Source organism: Sceloporus occidentalis, unplaced genomic scaffold, assembly GCF_023333645.1.
Source record: "Sceloporus occidentalis isolate IW3139 unplaced genomic scaffold, rSceOcc1.0.p SCAF_4, whole genome shotgun sequence".
In the NCBI taxonomy this organism is placed as follows: domain Eukaryota; kingdom Metazoa; phylum Chordata; class Lepidosauria; order Squamata; family Phrynosomatidae; genus Sceloporus; species Sceloporus occidentalis.
The window spans coordinates 89,781,148-89,805,360 of NW_028316984.1; the positions used below are offsets into that span (position 1 = coordinate 89,781,148).

Consider the following 24,213-nt stretch of genomic DNA (forward strand, 5'->3'; position numbering starts at 1 on the left):
TTTTAAGATAGTATAAGAAACAAGTAATGCCATAAAAAAGACATGGAATTACATGAGGCACACTTTGTTCACCCCTAGTATACTTTTTGCTTACAATGAATGAGGTGGTTACAGTCAGGAAAGAATCCCCACCTAATCATAAAATGCTTTCTAAAATGAGATTTATCAGTCACCTGAAGAGTTTTTAAAAATGTAATTCAATATTGCTCCCATTGCTTTTCTGCTGTGTTGTATTGGGAGCCTTGTAAGCTTGATAAATTTGGTTGAAGGGCAGGATAAAAATGAATCAACAAACAGAAGCACAGTACTGTATTTCTTTCTGAGTAAAAACATGCAGGATTATACCCCTAGTGTTTTCATGACACTGCTGTTTGTTATCTGTACTCTTCACTGCACCCTGCAATTCCAAATTAATACTGGATTACAATAATTTTAAGAATTGGGGGAATGTGCAGTATTCTGTTTTCAATTGTATATTACTTTAAACATTGTAGGTTTATGAATATTCATGAAGTAAAGACATATTGGGAAAGCAAAGGACCGCTGGTGACAATGAAGAAATGGCTGTCTGACTGGGTTTACAATGTGAAAGAGGAAACAACAAAGCCACCAAAGTTAGTATAATGTTTAGTAAACCAGTGTGGTATATTCATTTGAGCATTGGACTATGGCTAGGGCTTGTATTATGCCCATATTGGAGGTAGAAATGCACCTCTAATGGCATAAGAGATAAAGTCTCATGCTGGGGACCATGATGCTAGAACTCCTTGGGACTGTGCTGTTTCATTGTGGACACAAAGCAGAATTAATGCAGAATTCAACAAAGACATATTTTTGTTAGACAGGATGGATATTGAGAAATTATTACTGGAATGAACTAGAATCTTTACTCCAGTTACAGCAGAGGTGCTCATTTTAGAAAGGTGAGCTTGAAAGAAACAAATTGCAGGCAGAGAAATAAGTTTAGAATTCTCAACAGGAGGAACACTTATTCAAGAAATACATTCTTGAATAAAAATAGTCTGATCCTTCCTAAACTACTCTAAAAGAGAAAGGAGATGGGAGGGAGATGTGTTGCAGCATATCCTCCCTCATCAAAGAGCAGACAGGAAGAGGAGAGACACAAGGAAGAGGGCTCAATCTGGGCTGGTTTTTTTTCTTTACAACAGAGGACAGTCAATTAACTGTAACTGAATCAGACAGTGTTATCTACCCATAATGCTTTTTGTAAAGGTGGCCGACAGAGGAAGCAAAAGCAAGCAGGAAAGGAACACAAAAGATATTAATCCCTCTCTGTCTAAGCCATTTTATCCTTATTGCACAAGAGAGCAGCAATAACAGGTGCAGAGGTTGCTGTCTCTTCCAACAATTTTCTCATCCCTAATAGAACAGTGCATTCCATAACCAGTCCATCTGCCATGGTCCTGGCCAAAGAGGGAGGCGGAAAAATGCTAAACTTGATCCCCATCCCCTTCCCCACTGCCATTCTCTGCTCCTTTTGTGTCCTGTCTTTTTAGATTGTAAGCCTGAGGGCAGGGAACTGTCTAATTAAAAATTTGTAAGCTGCTCTGAGAGCCTTTGTGGCTGAAGAGCAGGGTATAAATACTATAAATAAATACAGTCCTCCCTTCCCTTACGCAGGGGATCCCTTCCGGACCACCACCACCACCATCCCCCCGCGTAAAGGAAAAAACGCAGATGCTCAAGCCCCACTCAAATAAATGGGGCTCATGCCCGCAGAGGTGCGGCGGCAGCGCACGCTGAGGGAGTGTGCACCCCATTGTTTCCTTCCAGCGTGCGCCTCCCTTAGTTCCATCGTGGCTTCCAGCATATGCTGGAATCCGTGTAAAATGCACCTGTGTATAATGCGGGCGCACTGTAAACAAATAAATTACAGCAGGTGTTGCTTTTTACCTGGTTGTGTTACAAGCTTAAGTTCCTTCTTCTACACAACCGTTAAAGATATAAGAGCCCTCTTCAATTTTCTGTGTGGCAACACTTAATGCTCCTTTCTTTTACGCAACAGATAAGTATGTCAGAGGGCTTGTACAGTGTTACATAATAAATATACTGTCCCCCAGAGAAGGGGTTGCCTGGTGATGGTGGGCAAAGTAGACAACTATTGCAGCCTTTCTAGTTGTACTGGTTTGACTTCAGTTATCTCTTTGGCATTTCCAGTTGGTGGTGGACTTGTTCCAGTTTGGGAAATCTTCATAATGCCTCACTGGTCATATATTATATGGAAGAAAAGGAAACTAATAATAATTGTCTTGAAATTCTAAATGCCTCTGTTTTTAGTAACAAAAATCCCAAATCTTTTTGCTTCTTCCTGCACAGAAACAAGTTTCTAAGGTTATGTCACCAAATAGTGTTTATGGAGGAATTTGAATATATAAGTACCATGATAACTTATTTGAACAGTGTTCCTATTATTCTTACCTTAATAAGAAGTGTGAATGCAGCATATCTTCCACAACTAAAAGCGTGCAACTATTACTTTCTGTGTCTGTACATAATAGAAGCCATCTTGAAGGTATTAACAATATAATGAAATGGTTATATGAAATACATTAATAGCAATGTTTATTGCTGTTTTATATTTTTACAAAATAATATTTAAATTTCATTTTGCTAAGTGTATGAAATTGCAAAGGTTAAAAATATAAAATAGTACACTGTTCCCCCTATATTGGTATAACTTTTTTTACTTTTTTCTCCTTACTCTACTTTTATTGATATTATTTGCTATCTTTTGTGATGCAACTACAGTTGTTTAAATATAGCAGATGATCCAGACCTTATCCAGATCAAGGTTGCAGACATTATCCTTGACTACAGAACTTTGTATCAGAAGTCCGTGTTCCAAGGCATATTTAAAAGTTCTGCGTCCCAATGGACACCCAGTCCTGGCTTTTGAATGTCTTGTGATTACTAATTGACACATACAATTTAATCAAGAACACATATTCAGATTAGAAAGTGTGAAAAATTGACTTGAGGAATGAAATTCCAGTGAAATTGAATACAAACAGTAGAGCATAAAGACACATTACACAATAACCATTATGGTTTTCACAAACCACCAGTCTTCTTCTTTGAAGTTTTTTTTAAACCGAGGCTGGATGGCCGTCTGTTTGGAGTGCTTGATAGTGTATTCTTGCATGGCAGGGAATTGGACTGGATGGCCCTTGTGGTCTCTTCCAACTCTATGATTCTATGATTATAGTCTTCTCCAGAAGCCTCTTAATAAAATTTCTCTCCCTCAACGCTGTGATGAGCAAAGAGAATTCTTCATATTTTCACAGATCAGGAATTCATTTCTAATTAAAGCCCCAGGAATCAAACGTTTAAAGCTGCTTGAATCACAGCTAATATGTATGCTCTAATATATAGGTCTATAGATGTTTACTAGAGACAAACTGCAGGCTAGGGCGGAGATGACTTATCCTCCAAGTATTGTTTAGAGCAGATGTAGACAAACTCCAGCTATCCAGGGACTAATTTTCATAGTTCATGCCTGAAAGGCCAAAGTTTTTAATTTTAGAATCCATGCTATTTCTTTTTCCAGCAAAATTCTATGATGAGTGGAATTCGCCCTTTTTAATACCCCAAATTTAAGGTCTGTTGCAGAAAGGCATTGTTCCTTCAAGTGTCTCTCCCTAAAGGCATATCTGTTGTTTCCTATGTATTGTAGAAGTATTCCCCTATTCTCAGAAGATGCCAGCCACAGATGCTGGCAAAATGTCAGGAAGAAAATCTTCTAGAACATGGCCACATAGCCTGAAAAATCCACAAAAAACCATATTCCCCTATGTTTTTATGGGCCTAATTTTTTTTACAACCTACACTTTCAAATGTTTGCAATGGATGGCATAAATAAACTAATATTCCAGGTGGTAAAATGGCACCAATTTTCATTCATGTTATCTACAAATTTTATTTTTGAAATATATCTCCTATAAATGCACTGCCCTCAAGACACCAGAATATTATATGATTGCTGTTTTTGTTCCTTGAACTGATTCCTCACAATGTCCATCTAGGAAATGACTGAGTTTTATCTACACTCCATGCAAATCTAGAGCAGTTGATCTTTTTCAAATGGAGTTCTTATGTTGGTGTCTAGTTCCAGTTCTATCCTACTTGTACTCATTTGGTCTTTTCTTCTCTAGTTAGGAAATTTTTAGCTTGGTCATGAAATGAAACTGAAAGGAAGAGGACAGAGAAGCAGCTTGTTACAAAGCTTCAAATCATCATCCTTCTTTCCTTCCTTGGAAGAAGCCATCCAGGAATCAGGGACGTAGCCAGGATTTTAGGAAGGGGGGGGGGGTCTAGACTAAGTACCACCATTATATTGGGGCTTGGTTGCGGCAGCGCAGCAGCACGCACCATTCATTTTTCTAATGGAAGGGGGGGGGGTCCGGACCCCAAGAACCCCCCCCCCCTTGGCTACATCCCTGCAGGAATGGGTTAATCTGTTCTGCCACCCAGACAAGGAAAGGAATGAAACCATCTAAACTGAGACTTTTTTTGTTAGATCCCTAGCTCCTCCATTCAGTTCTGTTCCTTGTCATTGCCTAGAACAGGTCATATTAGAGCTACTTGGCTGCTTTCCTGGTCTTACTTTCTTTCTCTTTTTCATGCTTCATGGTCTCTGTGACACAGACAAATGGGTTACTTGTAACTGTGAAGTGGATCATTTGGAACCTACTAAAGCTATTATATAAGTGTTTGCACTAGCCCTGCCCACTTCCTGCACACCTAACAAGGTGTTTCCCACCTGTCCAACAACGGCAGAGAGGCAAAGCAGCGGAATAACAGCCCCACTCTCACCCCAACATCACCACCAGCAGCCCAGTAAGCAGCTAGAGCCCCCAGCAACATTAGAGAGGCAGCGTGGCGGCATAACAGTCCCCACCCTCTGTTCAACATCTGTAGATGGCATTGAGACTATGCTAATATCAATGCCAATGGTGCTCCCGGCATCAAGTCCAATGCCGGGGAACAAAAGAGGCACAGAAGTGGCTGGCCCTGAAGAGCTGCTGCTGAAGTTGTCAGGGCCATACTTGGCTTAGGATGTTTGTATTTCCTCTTAGCTTTAGTAGGGTCAATATCAGACCTGCTCTCTGAAGCCACTGGCCACTTTTTTGCCTTTGGAGCTTGAGGCTTCTCTGCCTGCGAGATGGACCACAGGAGAGCTGGCAATGGTCACTGTTGGAGGAGTAGTTTCTATGGTACCCTTGGATGATATTGAAGCTGATGATATCGAAGCAGTCAGTAGCGATGCTGAAGATGTCAATGCTGCTTGCGACCTTTGGGACATCTTTGGCATCCTTGGTAATTAAGATATGGGCATCTTTAGAAGTGGATGCCCGCTCTGCCACCAACAAAGATTGCTCCCAACAAAAAACCTTAAGGCGTTGAGACCTATTATGGAGTGTCTGGTTAGTAAAAGAATGACAAACTGCACAGCACTCAACAATGTTGGCTTTCTTCTAAACAAAAAAGACATGGGGAATGGCTGTCGAAAAGAGCTACTTTACGATGGCAAGAACCCCCGGGGTTTCACAAAGTGTATGGTAGTGGTGCTCTCACACGTTCGGGTTCAAGGGATAAAAGTGTTCCCTTACCTAGGCTTCTGGTGTCATCCTCTCACAATCAGCTGTTCACAGATGTTCATTATACCCTGTCTCTTCTCATGGACCTCAGTCTTACCATCAACTTTTCCAAATCCATTCTTGAGCCTGTCAGAGTGATAGACTATATCAGGCCATTTCTAGACTCTGTCATGTCTCATGCCTACTTCCCCACAAGTAGGGCAGAGTCTCACATTCGGGCTGTTCTCCATCTGTCTCATCCTTCAGCAAAGGACGTTCAGCAGCTCTTACGCCTCATGGCATCGACCACAACCCTGTCACTCATCTAGCCTGCGTGAAGTTCAGACTTCTACAGAACTCATTTCTGTCAGTCTTTGACCACCTTCACAACCAACAATCCAAGAGACTATCCTGGCAGAGGTGCGGGCCTCCCTCCATTGGTGGACCATCCCTCGGAATGTCCTTGGAGGAATGCCTTTCTAGTTCCCACAGCCCTCCAGGATGATCACCACAGACGCATCCGTGACAGGCTGGGGAGCTCACTATGGAAACCTCCATGTTTAGGGCCGGTGGTCTCCCACTGAATTACACACGTATATCAATGCCCTCAAACTTCTAGCTGTCATCAAGGTGTTCAGAGCTTTCAAGAACCACCTCCACCCCCAGGTGGTTACAGGTTGTCACAGACAACATCACTGCCATATGTTACATAAACAAACAAGGTGAGACACACTCTCAGCCTCTTCTCTGCCTTGCTCTGCAGCTCTGGAGATGGTAGACTATCCACTCCAACCATCCTGTGGCAGTCCATCTCGCAGGAAAGGACAATGTTCTAGCAGACACTCTATGACAGGACCCTCCAGTGAAGGACCTTGTCTTCCAAAGCATTCAGGCTCATCACATCCCGCCACAAGTAGACCTTTTATCCTCCCCAGAGAACACAAAATGTCCACTCTTCTGTACCACAGCGGGAAGAGGGCTGAACTCCGTAAGAAATGCCTTTCTTCTGGACTGGACATCTCACTTCCTCTGTGCCTTTCCCCCTCTCCCAATGGTGGGGAAAGTAGTGGTCATGTTGTCAGAAAATAGTTCGGACGCAATTCTTCTGGCCCTGTACTGGCTGAGGCAACCTTGATTTGCCCCCCTACTCCATCTCTCCAGGGGACAATATCTTAAATTCCGAGTTTGGCCGGATCTACTCTCCCACTCCAAAGGAGCAGTCCTTCACCCAGATACACACAGCCTTCATCTAATATCCGGAAGGATCCAATAGTGACCTCCCCTGAGCCCTTAAGGGTTCTCTCTGCCTCATGGGAAGACTCTACCATATGTTCCTATTACTATAAATGTAGACGTTTCATCGCCTTTGCTGGAGTGTGCTCAGAGCACTCCTCAACTGTCCACAGCTCTGCACTTTCTTCATCTCTGGGACAAAGGATTGGTCTTCTCTTCTCTGAAAGTCTACCTCTCTGCCACAGTGGCGAACCAATCTCATGGTTCACCCTGTGCCAAGCTCTTTACTTCACCTACAGTAGAGAGATTCTTTAAGGCGTTACACCATTTGTACCCTCCAATTCCTCCACTGGACCATCATAGTCTCTTTCACTGGTGCTCATGCAGCTCACAAGACCTCTGTTCAAGCCTCTTGGATCAATATCTCTGAGGCTCCTGTCCTTCAAGATGGCCTTCCTGGTTGCCATCACCTCAGCCAGACTGTCTTCTGAGCTTACTGCTCTATGTTCAGATGAACCCTATCTGGTCTTCCATAAGGGCAAGGCAGTCCTCAGACCAGATATCTCTTTGCTCCCTAAGGTGGTTTCTTCCTTCCACCTGTCTCAAGACATTACTCTGCCTATCTTTTATCCAGAGCCATCCACTCCTTTGGAAAAGACTATGCACACTCTGGATGTTTGTTGTGCTCTGGCCTTTTATTTTCAACATTCTGCTGAGTTCAGGTTGACCAACGAGTTGTTTATTTGTTATGGTGGACCCAAAAAGGGCCATCCTATTTCTTCACAAAGGTTTGTAAAATGGATCACACAGTCTATTCTTTTGGCCTACAAACTGGCTAAACACCCTCTTCCTGTTGGTGTGCACCCACACTCAACTAGGGCTGTCTCCTCATCTGCTGCCTTCCTCTGAGGTGTCTCCCAGTCTCTGCAAGGCTGCTATGTGGTCACAACCTTCCACATTTGTCCAGAACTACAGGCTTGACTCCAGGTCATGTTGGGATGCCAGTTTTGGTCATGCTGTTCTCTCATCTATTCTACAGTTAACCTGCCTTCCATCTGTAGATAAGCTTTTTAGTCACCCTAATGTGTGAGGCACAGAAACTACAAAGAAGAACAGTTTGCTTACTTGTAACTGGTTCTTTGAGTGGTCATCTGTGCCCTCACAGATACCTGCCCTACCTTCTCTTTTTCAGTTCCCTATACTTTTGCCATGGACTCAAACTGAAAGTGGAGCTAGATTGGCAGGATTAGGCATGCTCAGTACATAGGAGTAATAATAATAATATAATAATAAAAATTTATTTCTATTTCCCGCCTCTCCCGTGGATCGAGGCAGGATTACAGCAGTCAGCTAATTTCAACAATAAAAACATATTTCAACAATATTAAATACATAGCATAATATACACACACACACACACACACACACACACATTACGATCAATACGATACAGCTGGTCAACTCTCCATAAAAAACATACAATACTGACAGAGGTGAGAATTTTGCAGCAGGTTTGGAGGGTAGGCTTGCCGGAAGAGATCCGTCTTCAGTGCCTTCCTGAAAGCATCCAAGGTGGTAATGAGACGGATCTCTTCCGGCAAATCATTCCATAACTTGGGGGCCACGGCGGAAAATGCTCTGTGGGAAGTGGTCACTAGCCTGGTATTTACGTAGTCTAGTGATTTCTTCCCAGTTATTCTGAGAGTGTGGGGCGGATTGTGTAGGGAGAGGCATTCCCTCAAGTAACTCGGGCCCAAGCCATTTAGGGCTTTAAAGGTAATAACCAACACTTTGTATTGCACCCAGAAGCTAATCGGCAGCCAGTGCAGAGATTTTAGTATTGGTGTTATATGGTCAAACCTCAATGCTCCGGTGACCAATCTAGCTGCTGCATTTTGAACTAATTGAAGCTTCCGAACTTGGTACAAAAGTAGTCCCATGTAGAGCGCATTACAGAAATCTAAACGAGAGATTACCAGTGCAAGTACCACTGCTTCAAGGTCCTTTTGGTCCAGGTAAGGGCGCAGTTGGTGTATCAGCCGAAGTTGATACCAAGCACTCTAGTCATTGCAGATGGGGCTACCCAGCAATCTGCTCACCTTTTGAACTTCCAAATGGAGTCTCTGTGCAGGTGCAAAACCCTAATGTGTGAGGACACAGATGACCACTCAAAGAACCACAGTTACAGGTAAGCAATCTGTTCTTTCTCCTCAGGATATGGTAACCTCCGCTGCCCTGTCATTTGGCGCTCTCATCTTTTCCCATTCAAGTCACCTCGAGGTGAAGGGGCGTGTTGGCATTTTGTTAGCTAATTCATGCCAATTTCAACTATTTTACTTTCCTCTGACTGACTGTTTTTCTTCATTTGAGTCTCACTCTATTAAACTCTTTTCACTTCTGCAGCTATGGGTTGCAGTTATCTACCATCCACCCAGATCGCTGGCGAAATTCTTCTCTGATTTTGACTCTTGGTTAATGATTTTTCTTTTGGACCAAGTTCCAACTTTAATCTTAGGAGATTTCAATATCCATATGGATGATCTTAGTAATCACGGAGCTACACATTTTAGTTCTCTATTATCTTCCTTTGGACTTGAATTGTGCTCCAGCTCTCCTACTCATGCTCTTGGACACTGTCTTGATTTAGTTCTCACTAAAAAGTGTGTAACCTCTGACTGTGAGGCTAAAGAATTTCCATTATCTGATCACCATGTTATCTCCTTTGCACTTGCCCATAATCCACCTCCTCCCCAAATTTTACAACGCTCTTTTTATGAACTTCACTCTGTAAATCTATGGACCTTTTCACACGGGGAAAATTGGAAGGTTAAACTGGTCACAATGCAGGGTAATCCAGGGCATTAGGGACAATTTTGCAATTGCTTTTCAGACGACACTGCACACAAACTGGTTAGAATTCAGAAAGTGAGGTGAATCAGGGAATAAGCATTTTTGCAAAAATACCATGTTTTTATTTCCAGTCCATTCACGAATTCACTTTCTTCGCATAATTGTAGCAGTCTGAAAACCATGTGCTGGATTCTCCCTGTTCCCAGATTTCCCATGGTTCCTTTGCTGTACCGAAGAGAAGGAGGCAACCTTGTTCTTAAAGGGACATACACACAACACACACAACTCTTTCCCTTGTGTGGCTGGTCTCCTCCTCCTGCAGCCTCTAAGCCTTAAGTCTAAGGGAACAGCTGGTGGGAGAAGGCAGAGAGAGGATGTTTTGGAATTCCTCCTGTACAGGAGGGAGAAAAGGAGGATATGTCCTGGAAAAGGAGGGCATCTGGGAGTTTCAGCCCTCCCTGAAATCTGGCAGGTTTATCGACCAGACGCCGCCTCTTTCTCTCTAGTGTGTTTGTGTGTGGTTTTATGGGAGTTTGCAAAGGGAAACCTCAGCCTGCCTTCCTCTGAAACAGCTTCTGGGGCAAAGAGGATTTTGCTCCCCAGTTTCCCTTCCCTCTCTGGAGCATGTGTGTGTATGCACTTGTGGAAATGACAGTTTGGAGCATGCACAAAAAAGTTATTTCCAAGCTATCAACGGGATTTGTCCTCATCTGTCTGAAATTCGCTTTCTACCCACTTTCTTTTCTAGGTAATGTGCTTTTAACCCATTTTTGTGCTCTGTGTGTGATAATCATTAGCAAATTTGCTTGCTTTTCTGGGATACCAACACTTTAACCATTTTCGGTTTGGAAGCACATAGGTCACCATGTGAAAATGTCCCTTGAGTTATCCTCCCTTTCTTCCTTAAATTTTGGGGACTGTGGGTCCAGCAGTCTCTCTACTTAATTCAACTTTATTTGCAACTTTGGATGGTTTTGCCCCTCTTCTAAGCCACAGGCCTGGCTCACTCCTATTGTTCAGTTTCTTCATTCTTGTTTCAAGCTGCCAAGTGCTCATGGAAAAAGACCAGGGAATGGGCTGGCTTTATTCATTATAAATTTGTTCTTTCCTCCTTTTTGCTGCTATCTCCATGGCAAAACAGAATTATCAATTATTGATTAGTGCTAATGAGTGGCGCTTCAACATCTCTTTTCTATCTTTAATTCTTTGCTAAAACCTTATTTTCTATCAGTTCCTCATTCACTCTCTCCTGATGATTTTGCAAAGCATTTCATTAACAAAATTGAAACAATTTGATCTAACCTTGAAGTTCACGACTCTTCTTCTGTCTATGCACCTCATTCATCTAGCCTGACTAAATTCTGCACCTTTTCTCCTGCTTCAATAGATGAACTATCTAAGTTGTTGGGGAGATCTTGTAGCATCTTTGAGACTAACTAAAAGAAAGAAATTTCAGAATCTCAAAGGTGATACAAAATCTCTCCACATACTGTGGCTATATCTTTGAATTCTATGCAAGTTGTTGCATTCTTCTAATTCATCAACTTGTTCTCTGGACCAGATTCCTCCTCGTCTTCTAATTTCTGTTGCCCCTTCAATCCTCCCTTCTCTTCTTTATTCTATTAATATCTCTGTTTCTACTGGTTCTTTCCTTCCACTTTTAAACACATTTTGGTCTCCCCTATTCTAAAGAAACCTTCACTTGACCCATATTCCCTTTCCAATTACCAGCGTATTTCACTTCTGCCTTTTCTCTCTAAGCTTCTAGAATGCATCATTTACTCCTGCTGTCTCAAGTTCTTTTCCACTAACTCTATCATGGATCCTTTTCAGACTTCTGTCCATTGCATTCCACAGAGATGACTCTTACAAAGATTACAAACAACCTTTTGTTGGCCAAGTCGAAAGGCCTTTACTCTGTTTTGATTTGTCTTGATTTTTCTGCCTCTTTCAATACTGTTGATCATAGTCTCTTGATGGATTACTCCATGGCCTTGGGTTTACTGACACTGTCCTTAACTGGTTTAGATCCTACCTTTTGGATAAATCAGACCTTCACAACTTGGCAGTAGGAAGGGACCAAAATTAAAATAGGCTAAACTTCTTCGAGCTGCAGATAAGTTTTAATTAAATATTAATTAATTAATAATTAATATTATTAATATTAATTCTATCCTCTTCCTCTGCTTTCTCTGCTCAAGAGAAAGCAGAGCAGTAGAAGAGCCAGCCTTACCCATCTCCTCCTCTATCCAGATTTCTCCTTTGGAGAGGGCTGAGCAACAGAGGAGCCATATGGGGCAAATATTTGCCCCTCTTCCTCCTCCACTGCCCTTAGGAGAAAGTCAGACAGAGGAGGAGCCTTTCAGGGTGAGTGTTTGCCTGCCCTTTTCCTCCACACAACTTTGTCCTTATGCAGAAGGCATGCCCTGTTTAAAACAATGGCATGCTCACTCACCCTGCACACACCCCACCGCAAACGAGAGCTTGCACTCATTGTTTTAAACGGGGCTTGAGCATATGTGTTTTTCCTTTTATGTGGGGGGTGGGGGTGGGACTGGAATGGATTCTCGCATATGGGAAGGGTCTACTATCGTTTTACAATCCTAAATATTATTCACTAGTGGAGAATTACAAGCGTGTGTGTCTGTGTGTGGCCAAGGTACTATTTAAAACATTTCTTATGCATCAGCATCACTAGGGCATTGCCTATGTATGTAATCAATGCCAAATTTTCTTGTGTGCAATTGGCCCATTACAGACGGGCTAAAAAGTACGCATGGAGTGCGTACTAGGGTTAAGACGGGGTGGTGCTTCCGCACCGCCCTAACCCTAGCGCGTGCTCTGCGCGCACAAAATGGTGGCAGCTGTTCCACACGGCTGCCACCATCGATACATGATGACCACGCCGCCTCCAAACGAGGCGGCGCGGTTGTGACGTATTGGGGTCGCGGCAGGGCGCCTAGGGCGCCCTTTCCGCGACCCCAGAAGGAGCTCCGTTTCGGAGCTCCTTCCTGGGTTGGTCCGCTGGGCGCAGCCTTCAGACGGCTGTGCCCAGCGGACCAAAGGAGAAAGAGGCCAAACGGCCCCTTTCTCCTTCTCCCCGCGACCGCGGGGTGTCCTTGGGGCTTGAAGCCCCAAGGACACCCCTTTCCAGGCTGCGGGGAAGGGGCCTTTTGCCGCTTCCCCACAGCCCGGAAAGCGGTGGATCGGGGCTTCAGCGGCTGCCGCTCTGGCTGCTGAGGCCCCGATCCGGTGGGGAAAGGTGCGCCTACAGGCCGCCCCAAAGGGGCGGTCTGTAACGCGCCTTAGTTTCAAGCTGCACCTGATAATAACACATCAGAGCGCTCCTGCAGTTTGCCTCACTGTATGAATTGCCTTGTACATTGTTGCTAGGAACTATTTATTGATACTGTGCTATAGAATCATAGAGTTGGAAGAGACCACAAGGGCCATCCAGTCCAATCCCCTGCCATGCAGGAACTCACAATCAAAGCATCCCCAACAAATAAACTATACTCATAAACGAGATAGTATGTTTTCATGTATGCTCTAAATTAGTATGTAAATGGATTTTCTGAAGTATTGGGTATGTTTAATGTCTTCTGGATATTGCAATATCAATGCAATACTTGTTTTTAACAGGCTTTTGCAATGGGGAGGACCTACATCTATTACCATTGGAATCAGTTTGATCTTATAATAATAGTTCTGGGAATTATAGATGTCATGATTATTAATCTCTTTAAAAATATGACACCATCATACCCTATGATTAACACAATCAGGATGTTTCGGTTTGGTCGTCTTGTAAGAGTTTTCCGGCTCTTGAAGGTAAATGGACTTTTCTGTTATTCTTCTGCAAAGTGGTATTGAACTATTCAAGTTGAGAATGTTTCACATTTCCAAGGCAGATTAAAAAGCTAATTTCAAGTGAATTTGAAAGTTTTGTATTCATTAATATTGGTTTGGTTTAAATCTATTCAGTTACATCTTGGCTTTTGAAATGGATAATCTACTTATTCCAAACTTCATCCAGGATAAAGGAGGAGGAAGTAAACAGAGCTCCATCTAGAAATTCCTTTATCTTCACTATCTTTCTTACCATAGGCAACATGAAAATAGTATCCAGAAGATGGTTTCTTCTGTGACCTCCATGAGTGCAATTTTGGTGATAGAGCCTCTTTTGAGAGAGTTCCAGTCTGGACTGGGAAGCAGAAAACAGTGCTCCTTGTTTTGGCTTTAGGTGTAGGGCATTAATTAGTAAGGAGAAAGCCATAGCCTTCCTCTGAACATTCCTTTATTGCTTCCACACCATTTCAGGGTAAGGAAGACAGAAATATAAGTAATTTGCATCATCCAGTTTTCTTGCTTCTACCTTAATATAGCTTTGATAGGAAATTTACTTTAATAGGAAATTAAAAATGTAATTAGAGCAGTGTACTGTAGAGGAAACATTTAACTTTTTCTGAGCCCACCCCCCAGTTATGGTGGGAGAGAAGGGAATATGGATAAAATTTTCTCTGAAAAATGGCAATGACCTATGCCAGTGTATCTATGGATCTAGTAGCAGGGCGTGTGCGTAGGCTTTTATTTCTGTTGGGGTCACTGTTGTTCGTTTAACATATTTGCCACTACAGTTGTTTTATTTTGAGAGTCATATGATGCATCAAATAATGTAAACATGCACTTTGAGGAGGCTCGGCCATCCTTTCTGCCTACTCCCCTGGCACTGATCAAGAAAAGGGAGATAAAACTATTGGGAGATTCTATCTTTTCAGTTTGTAGAGAAATACCCATTCAAGTAAGGGTCATACACTGGGTATTTGGGAAGGCCATGAAATTACAGTCACTCTTTACTTGACATCCTTATTTTAGGGACATCCCTTTTCTACCTGCGGTCAAGATTCATGTGTTCATTCCTTTTTTAAAATAATGTACAAGTAGATTCATAGGTCTGTCTCCACAAGAAGTTCTTCCTATTTCTTAGCTATGTAAGTATCTGAAATACTGGGACAGAACTCTTAAGTATATTTGTTTGGCTAATTCTTCCTTTCTAAGCAGCAGACTTTGGAGATTCCATAGCCCTCTCCAAAGTTCTGTTTGAGTCTGAATGTTGACGTTTTGTACCTGCTGTTGAGGACTAGGCACAGCTTGAGAGTTCTTTTAGTGTATTGTTTATCCTGCTGTGTTAAAAAGTCTCTTTACTGAGTAGATGGTAGTAGACTCAGATTTGGTGTTGATAATCACTTGGCTTGTTATGGGCGTTACATTTTCCTTGAAGTCTTAGGATTACAGTTTGTGTGTGCTATTGGATTCAGCTCTGAACCTGAGAGTTCTTGAGTACTTTTGCACAGCAGCAACTAGTTCTTTAACTTCTGCTGCTCCTGGAAATATCAAAATTGGCTGCAGTGACACATCCTTCAGTTATATCTCATTTGTACTACTATAAAACAATATAGTGGGAATGTCTTTGAAAATGTATTGGAAATTTCAGCTGGCCCACAATGATGTAGCCAGACCTACCGACTAGGGCTTGTGATAGAGAATATATGAATCCTTTGTTAAACTGCTGTATAGGCTACAAGTCCTTGCATACCACAATTCAAAGGGCTTATTATGATTTATAAACCCCTACATGGTATTACCATGTATGAATGCAAGAGCTGGAAAGTGAAGAAAGCAGATAGGAAGAAAATCAATTTATTTAAGATACAATGCTGAAGAAGAGTACTGAGGAATCTGTGGACAGCCACAAAGACAAACAAATGGGTCCTAGAACAGATGACGCCTGAAATCTCTCTGGAAGCCAATATGATTAAGTTGAGGCTGTTGTAATTTGGCCACATCGTGAAAAGTCATGACTCACTGAAAAATAAAATAAATGCTAGTAAAGATGGAGGAATGTAGAAAGAGAGGTAGACTGCATGTTAGATGGATAGACTCTGTTAGGGAAGTCATAGGTATGAATTTACAGGATCTAAGCAGGGCAGTGGGGGATAGGGAGTTTTGGAGATGTCTCAACTACAGGGTCGCCATGAGTCAGGATTGACTCAAAGGCAGTTAGCAACAAACAACAAAATATGTCATTGGCTGGGGAGAGCAGAAAATGACAGCACAATTCTGATCAGATGGAGAGATCACTGGAGGATTGTTCCATGTGTTCAGACTGTTGTTGTTCAATAAGTTCTGGAGGCTTTGTTACCTCTGTAGGATTAGTTTTTCAGGCTGTGGAAGCTCATTGATGGAACTCTATTTCTTGAGGCTAACTAACTTCAGTGGCTTGAAAGACTTTTTACTTGTTATGGCTGTTGTACTCATAACTCCTCCTGGTTAGAGATACCTTGGTCATAGCCAGGGAAAGGCTGCTAGCCTTCGACTGTTACAATCTGATGTATGTGTGAGTGGTTTTAAAGGCTGTCCAGCTACTACAGAGTACAGTTGCTATGTTACTAATTGGATCTGGGCATTGGATAATGATCCGGGCAGATTTTAAATATCCCCAGTGATTTCTGTGCACTTTTTGAGCATAGTTCCAAAAACTAGTACTTAATACTTTAATGCCTATATATTTGAAGGAATGTTTCCTTCTACATCAGGCTTTCAGTACACTGGGTTGTTATTTGGACATGCCCTTGCTTTGGTGGTCTTACCAACCAGGATAGAACCTATGAGAATTGTGGATCCTATGTTGTGCTTTGCTTAGGGAAATCTTTCCCCAGAGATTCTAGTTTGATGCCTTTTGCAATGGCATTCTGGGGTACTGTCACATAAATGTTTTAAAATGTTATTTCTGCCAGGATTTTGGTATTGTTGCCAGTTGTTCTTTTGGCTATTCTTCTATCACCCATTGTAAACCACCTTGGAAGCATTTAATTGATAAATAGTACAAAAATGATTTAAATAGATACCACATAATAAACCCATTCCAACAATGGACTGCTGCAAATAGGTATCGTACTTCATTCTTGTCCCTTCTGTCTCCTTTTTCTCAGTTCTATTATAGCTACATTTGCCATCCCTTTTAACTCACAGATTCCAAAGTGACTTGACAAGTTATTTCAGATTTTAAACACAATTTATTTCTGGCATTCCAAGCTTGCAGTTTCTTTGTGTATGAGCTGTTGTTGCCCCTTCTTCAAACAACTCAGTTATGTAGACATAAACTTTTATCTCAGGGAAAGCTGGATGATCCGAATAGTCTTGGTTGGATGTTGCAGAAGACTTTACAGTAACTACAGAAATACAACCACTAACTTTGCTAAATGTGATTGAGAGATAATACATGCTTTTGTAAATTTGAGTTCAAATGTATTGTGTATTTCAGCTTGTGATACCCAAACTGATTTTTGTATTGGATAAACAAATAAACAAGCAGCTCACTTTCCGATATGATATTGCCAAAGGATATGTTCAAGGTGAAGAAGATATTAAATGTTTAATTGAACAGATTGCTGGTCATGAGAAGGTTTACACAGTAAGTAAAATAGCCATATACCGTACTTTAAGGGAAATTGTAAATTATTCGTGACATCATAATTCATTTATATTATTTTAAAAGCCATGGGTATGAACTACAATGGAGTGAAAAAAATACTACACTAATACTGAGAATAAAGTGGGGACTGGCTAGGTCTAGGAGATTCTCAGACTAGTTGCTAATACCTGCAAGGTTAGGAAACAACTTCTAGAAAGCAATTCAGTTTCTGGCAAGCAACCACATCAATGATACATTCCACAGTATAAATCCTTTCTGCACCATACTACAGATTGGCCCCATATAATGTAGTCATGGTCAGAAGCCATAAAATGAATACTTTATAGAATATGTTTCTATAAGGTTAAAGAGAAAATATATCTTTCTAATAGAAACTCAGTGCAGATACTAATAGCAACAATTAGGTGACTGAGAGTATGCCACATACCACTATCTCCCTCTCTTATTGCCATCATAAATGCTCTTTACTTTCTGTGGCTGTCAAAGCTATGGTACAGTGTTGTATGTGAACTGGCAAAAACTTTTTTTAAAGCTGCTTTCAGTAGTTTTATTTTAACTCCTCTGTTGCATTAAAGGCAACATAAGAATATAAATAATTGTAAATAAATATTTTTCTTAAGCTCCACACCTCAGGATGATCTCTCCTCCTTGAGCTGATTGGCAAAGTCACTCTGTCTCCCAGTCCTGCCCAACCTAGAAAACAAAGCAGTTGGGTATAGCTGAAGGTTGCAGGGGTCCAACCTGACTTAGGTTGAGAATGACAGGGCAATAGTTCTCTATACTGTTTCTCTTTGATTTTGAGTTTATTCCTTTCTTTCAAGACTTTTCTTCTTTATACTGTCTGCCTTTCCATCCACACCATAAATAACAAGTAGAGTATGGATGGTTCAAGAGACCAGGTGAGCCTGTAGGCCCCTGCTGGCATAAATCTTTTTTTTCACCCCACACTTGCAGTTGTGCTCAGGTGAAAAACAAGCACAAAGGGCAGAGGCCATGGGCTTTTTTTTTTTTTTGCTACAGCACAATGGTAATGTACCCAACAATTCTGTGCCAACATAGGAAATCAAAGTAGTGACCTGGTTCACTCTGAGTTAATAATAAAAACAAGAGAGGCAAAAAACACAAAGGAAGAAGCTGTTAGAATATGTGTTAAATATAAATATACATTTTTAAAAAACTGCATATAACCATGGCTTAATAGTATGTTATTGAAAATACCCCCTTATAACAATAATATCTGATGGAAATACACTAATGTTTTGTTTCGGTAACACTTTTTTTCAAGGATAAAGTTACAGTTACAAATGCATAAATTGTGGGTTAGTACAATCAAATTACCAATATAGTGCTATTAACCTGAGACTTGTATAGCTTGCTGGTCTCCCATTTGTGTGAATCACAGAGACCATGAAGGATGACAATGGTCATCTGTGAATTCACATAACCCCACCCATCATCCTCTTATCATGTCCTGCCTTTCCTTTGGATTGCTGCACCAGTATGCAGGGAATTGCCGGTTTTGGCAGGAAGTCCCTTATATAGAAGGAGGTGAGTAGGGCTGCTGCCAAAATGCTTATGTAACTCTCTCAAAGATTCAAACAGATGCACTGCAAGTGCAGGGTAACCCATGTGTATGAGTTCACAGATGACCACTCAAGGAACTACAGTTATGCAACCTATCTTTCCTTCTCCATGAAAAATCAAATTATCTCACATTTTCCCAAGTACAGCAACCACTTTAGTAGCTCTTAGAAGAAAATCACATATTGAAGAAATAAGAAGAGCACTGATTTGAACTTCAGTCTATAAATCTAGTAAGCATAAAGTGGATTAATTTGTCTTGACTTTGGTGGTTTTTAGTCACAGGGGTACTCAAAATAGTAGTGACTACATTAAAATTACACCAAAGAAGTTCTTCCATTGTGTTGATAGCTTAGAAATATCCAGAGGTGCAGAATGCTTTCTACAGAACTCAGGAAGCAAAAGAGAGGAAGGAAATGTTTTCTGATTCATATAAAAGGTATTCTGCCATCCTCTGTTTCACAGATCATCCTGTAATGAAAGAACATCTGTGAGTGCATTCCCCCCCCCCCCCCCGACAAGGCAGGTATTCAGGATTTTCCTTGGTTTTGTCCTACTTTCCTTAATGGTTCAATCCAGTTTTTGAATGCACCGTTCTGGTTCTGGTTAAAGTTAGTTGATTCAGTGCATTGGAACACTTTTTTCTTCCTGTATTATTTAAGTTGGCGAAAAGGTGAGGAGTGTCCTATTTTTTTTTAATTCAGTCTAGGAGGTAGACTGATTGTTCCTTTCGGTAGAAACAAATGTGTTTTTTTTAAATAATTATATTTTATTTTTAAAATATCAACAGAAAACAACAAAAAATGCATGTTAATTCAATATTATTTCACAAAGAATTAGAGTTATTTAGAGCCAAGTATAAACCTCATCATAATAAAGTATTTCTACAAGTTCAAATGAGAAACCTTGGGATGGGGATAACTACTGACTTTGTTTGATGATCTAGGCAGTTGGTTCATGCCAAGCCTTGTAGTAATCATCTGTTTTGAGGGTAGCTCATACAGTATGTCATATTTACTTCATAAGCTTGTCAATCAGTGCTAGTCACCCTATGACAGGTAAAGATATAGTTAGGATTCAATGTATTAGCTCCAAGATAAGGTTCCATCCTGAGTGCCATTCTGGTTGAAAAATAGTAAGAAATTAACCTTATCTCTATTAGCACTAATAAATAATCAGTATAATTATTAACTGATTATTATATATATTTAAAGCTTTATTCTACTTTTTGCCAAACTGATTTTCACAGCATGTTGCATAGAGAGATAGGTTACAGTATAAAGGTAACTCCTGTCCCAAGGCTTACAGTTTGAAAAACATGGAACTTAAGATGTGGGAAGAAGAAATTAAACTTTATTTCTGTACAATTCTTAAAAGTACAGTTCTTATAATGCCCAACTGAGATAGAAACAGTTCAGGTAACTAACGAAATAGTTCCTGGTGCTGGCCATGGGCAGCTGGTTTCTTGTTGAAGATGATACAATAGCTGTGTTTCTATTCTCTTTGTAACTCTCTAGATTAGAAGGTTACAAAGGATGGCACAGGCCAAAGATAGCACAGGCCAGGCCTGTGCTGTCTTGCCCTGAATTCTGACCACATCAATCTCCAGATGGGCACAGCAACAGGCAGGTATTTACATGCCCATCCACCACCATGTCATGGATCTGTTGCCATCAAGCACCCCATACCTTCCTCTGCTTTCATGGCTTCACAGTCCACAGCCGTCGTAGCCCATAAGAATGAAAATAGGGTGCCTGGCCAGGCATCCCCATCTAACATCACAGGCTGCAATGGGGTTTTTCACTAAAGACCTGGTGGCAGAAGGAGTTATGAGCACATGGGGCCGTATGGTGTGCTGGCTGTCACCGTCGTGTTTCCACAAACTCCATGGCAAACAGTAGGTCTGCTTCACCCACTGCACAAAGGCTGCTTTGAGCCGGGATTGGTCTGGACCACTGGATTGGCATCTGGACAGGCTATCATTTTGGCCCAAATATGCAGGCCCCTTTGCTCTGTAGCCTCTTGGAATGACTGTCAAAATGATAGAGAGAAAAATATCTTACAATGAAAGTTGTGTTTTGCTCATCATAAAATGTATCTCCCCTCCCCCCCTTCTTTTAAACAGGAAATAACTAAAATATTGGAAAGAAACAAACAAGAGGCTATGAAGGAGTTAGGTATGAATTTAAAGTGGTATCATACATATAAATGGCTGCTTTTCAGTTGGTACTTCTGTGGAAACAATTTGAATGTATTTAGTCCATATTGCCAAAGGTTCAGTAAAATTCTGAGTTGCTGAGATTTTTATTGAAAAACTGATTTAAAGTGCTAAGATTTTTGTTGTTTTTGTTTTTCTTGCTAAAAGTGAGTTAATTGCCTGATTGCTGATTCTTGTGTGGCTAAAACAGCGCCATGGTCTCTGTGTGAAGAATAGTCACAGAGACCATGAAGAACAAAAATAGATTGCTTATCTGTAACTCTGCTAATTTGTGGGGTCATCTTTGCAGTCTTGCAGCTCACCTGTCTTCTCTGCTGCAGGAGGTAGATTAGACTGCTAACAGTTGACACTGCCTTGTAGAAGTCTTACATGCATATTTTATTTATACACACACACACAGTGTGTGTGTGTGTGTGTACACACAGTATGTATACACACACACACACACACACACACACACACACACTCTTCCAGGTTAGCATTCTCTGAAGATGCCAGCCACAGATGCTGGTGAAACGTCAGGAAGAAACTCTTCTAGAACATGGCCACATAGCCCTAAAAACGCACAAAAAACTATGTATTCATAGTAGTTTGCATGCAAGACCTCTACAAGGCAGTGTCAACTGACAGCAGGCAAATCTACCTCCTGCAGCAGGGAAGACAGATGAGCTGCATGACTGCAAACTAGCAGAGTAGCTCTTAAGAGAAAATCACGTATTGAAGAAATAAGAGGAGCACTCATTTGAATTTCAGTCTATAAATTTAGTAAGCATAAAGTGGATTAATTTGTCTTAACTTTGGTGGGTTTTAGTCATAGGGGTCCTCAAAATAGTATACTGGATGGATGCCGGCCATGAAAGCCTTCGACTTCATATTATGAATACAGCTGACAGTTCAGATTTGCATCATCTTGGACATACACATTGAGAAATGGGGACAGGATGACTTCCAAAATACTAGGCTCCTTCTAGGAAGTTTTGAAACAATGCCTGGGCAGGCACATGTGTGTCTGCACAAATGATCATTCAAAGAACAATATGCCAGCAACCTGTTTTTCTGCTCAATTGACATTGGCTTTCGATCTGTTTTTGGGTTCATCTAGGCTGTAATTTTTACCCAGAAATAATGGCATCACTAAGGTTGTTCTTACCCAGGCACTCACAGTGTCACCCCATCCTGGGATGGGGGTGCAGATGGAGAGGACAGTCTAACTTTGGGGAACCCAACTTCCTGCCACTGCTGCCCCCCCCCCCCGTGGAGGCAGCAAAGTCGGGACCCCCCTTAGAGCAGGAAAAGTTTTTCAAATTACAAAAGATATCTACTCTCAAGGAAAGAGGAACAGCAAACAGCCCCCTCCCCCAAGGACAAGGGCAGAAAGAAGCCAAACAGATTGGGAGGAAGAGGCTGTGGGAGGAGGGAGCAGAGAGTAAGGTCCACAGCTTCACCTCCTCCAAAGATGAGTGACATGCCAAGAAGAATCTCCCCCTTTCTTGGGGGGGGGGCTCTCGGGATGCCTTAGTGCTACACAGTGTCACTCCCTCTGATGGTGTTACCTGATGTGGTCTGCATCCCCTGCATTTCCTAGTAACCCAAGTGTCTAGAAGGCCATAAGAGTTTGCGACTAGAATACAATCAGAGACTTTATTCCATGTCCCATTTTCTTCAGAGGTACATTTGACTGACAAGGTTCTCAGGGAAGTTCTGAAGTCTTTTTTATTTCACCAAGTATTATACTGAGTATTTTAATCATCCATTTTGTTCTGGAAGTAAATGGAATTTTGCTTTCTGTAAGTTTTTTAGGTAATATGGTACAAGATATGCTCTGACATGTTCCTTCAGTTAATTTTGGCAGCAGATATAGAACCTTGACAGTAATAACGGTGTAGCCCCTGGTATCTTATTGTGAATTATTCTTTGTTTTTGCTGAAGGGCATTCAACCCATTTCTCACTATACTTACCTACTTCTATCTCTTCCCCCCCCCTCCCCCCAATGATTTTTTGGCTGTAACTGTCTACAAACTTAATGCAAATAAATGGACAGATGTTTAGAAAATTGGTATAGTCATAGCCAAAGCAATAATAAAAGGGATCACTAGGGCAAACCATTCCTGTTAAACAGTTTTCTTTCGAGTAAGTGGCATTTCACATTTTTTTACATAAAAAGCATTATTTTGTTTGTTTTTAGGGCTAATGCAGCGTGATTATCCAGAGATAGTTACTGCTGTAAAAACCAAACAAGCAGTTCAAACAGTGCTGAACACAGCTTCAGAAACCCTTAGGTTTATGAGATCAGGAGGTATTGTTGATAAAAATGAAGGTGATGATCTACAAAAGGTAATTTTGAAAACGAGTGCTCATGCACACATACATACATAGTTTACATACGCATTAATATGCATTGTGGGATGTTTCATTACTTTTAAAATTTCTAGAGAAGGGAGAAGCAGCACATTCATTTCTGTAGGCTTTGCTTCCTACAGATTGTCCTTAGCTGAGTTCGTCATCCCACAATGTCAAACAGCTGTTAAATGGAGCAAGGTGAAGACACTCCTCATTCTGTTCTGTCTGTTAAGGATGCTTGATTTTTACAAAACTAAATTCAAGAAAACACATTGTTTTTTGCAGGCTATATGTAGCATTTGCACAAGTGGCATATTATCAATGTGAGGAAACTTGTTAATTTCCATGTTGCATTTTCTGGACGGGGACAGTAATTTTAGTTGTAGTCAAAAGTTTTTGCATTTGGTCTTGGTAGATAGGTCTCATGTTTTTTTATATGTACCGGTATCTTTGTTCTTTCTTTCTTACTTACTTTCTTTTTCTTTTTAGTTCAGTATGTTCAGAAGACCTTTACATCTGTGGTTTAAAATGGATTTTATACATGTATAAAAACAATTTAATAATAAATAACTCCTGTAAAGTAATCTGATTTTAAAGGACATGTTTTACAACTGAAGGAAAACTTAAATTGCATATATAAGCATACTTTTCTTGTTTAGATGATCCTAGTAAAAAGAAAACAGCTTGCAAAACTTCCACCTACAATTGCACCACCTACTGCCCAGGAACTTCTGCATAATGTTATGTGGTTACAGGATAACAGAAACCAGATTGAATTTATTCAGGTAAGGTTTAAATTCCAAACATTTAAAGTATTGGGTGCCCTATTCAAATAAAGCTCCAAAAGTGTATTTCTTAAACTTCACAGAGGAAGTGGATCTCACCTGCAGTCAGGTGT

The 24,213-nt window shown here is 41.1% G+C and overlaps 1 protein-coding gene across 4 annotated transcripts in view; it reads left to right on the forward strand.

Annotated features, from left to right (window-relative positions):
- The window catches only part of LOC149314311 (solute carrier family 9 member C1-like), a 157,128-nt gene that overhangs the window by 92,302 nt on the left and 40,613 nt on the right, over positions 1-24,213 (forward strand). For all 4 annotated transcript variants that reach the window (XM_089520831.1, XM_089520830.1, XM_089520833.1 and 1 more), the window contains 7 exons: positions 495-614; positions 2,338-2,533; positions 13,323-13,511; positions 17,005-17,154; positions 20,882-20,933; positions 23,161-23,309; positions 23,975-24,100. In XM_089520831.1, coding sequence (XP_089376957.1) covers positions 495-614; positions 2,338-2,533; positions 13,323-13,511; positions 17,005-17,154; positions 20,882-20,933; positions 23,161-23,309; positions 23,975-24,100 — 982 coding nt within the window. The remainder of the gene's footprint in view (positions 1-494; positions 615-2,337; positions 2,534-13,322; positions 13,512-17,004; positions 17,155-20,881; positions 20,934-23,160; positions 23,310-23,974; positions 24,101-24,213) is intronic.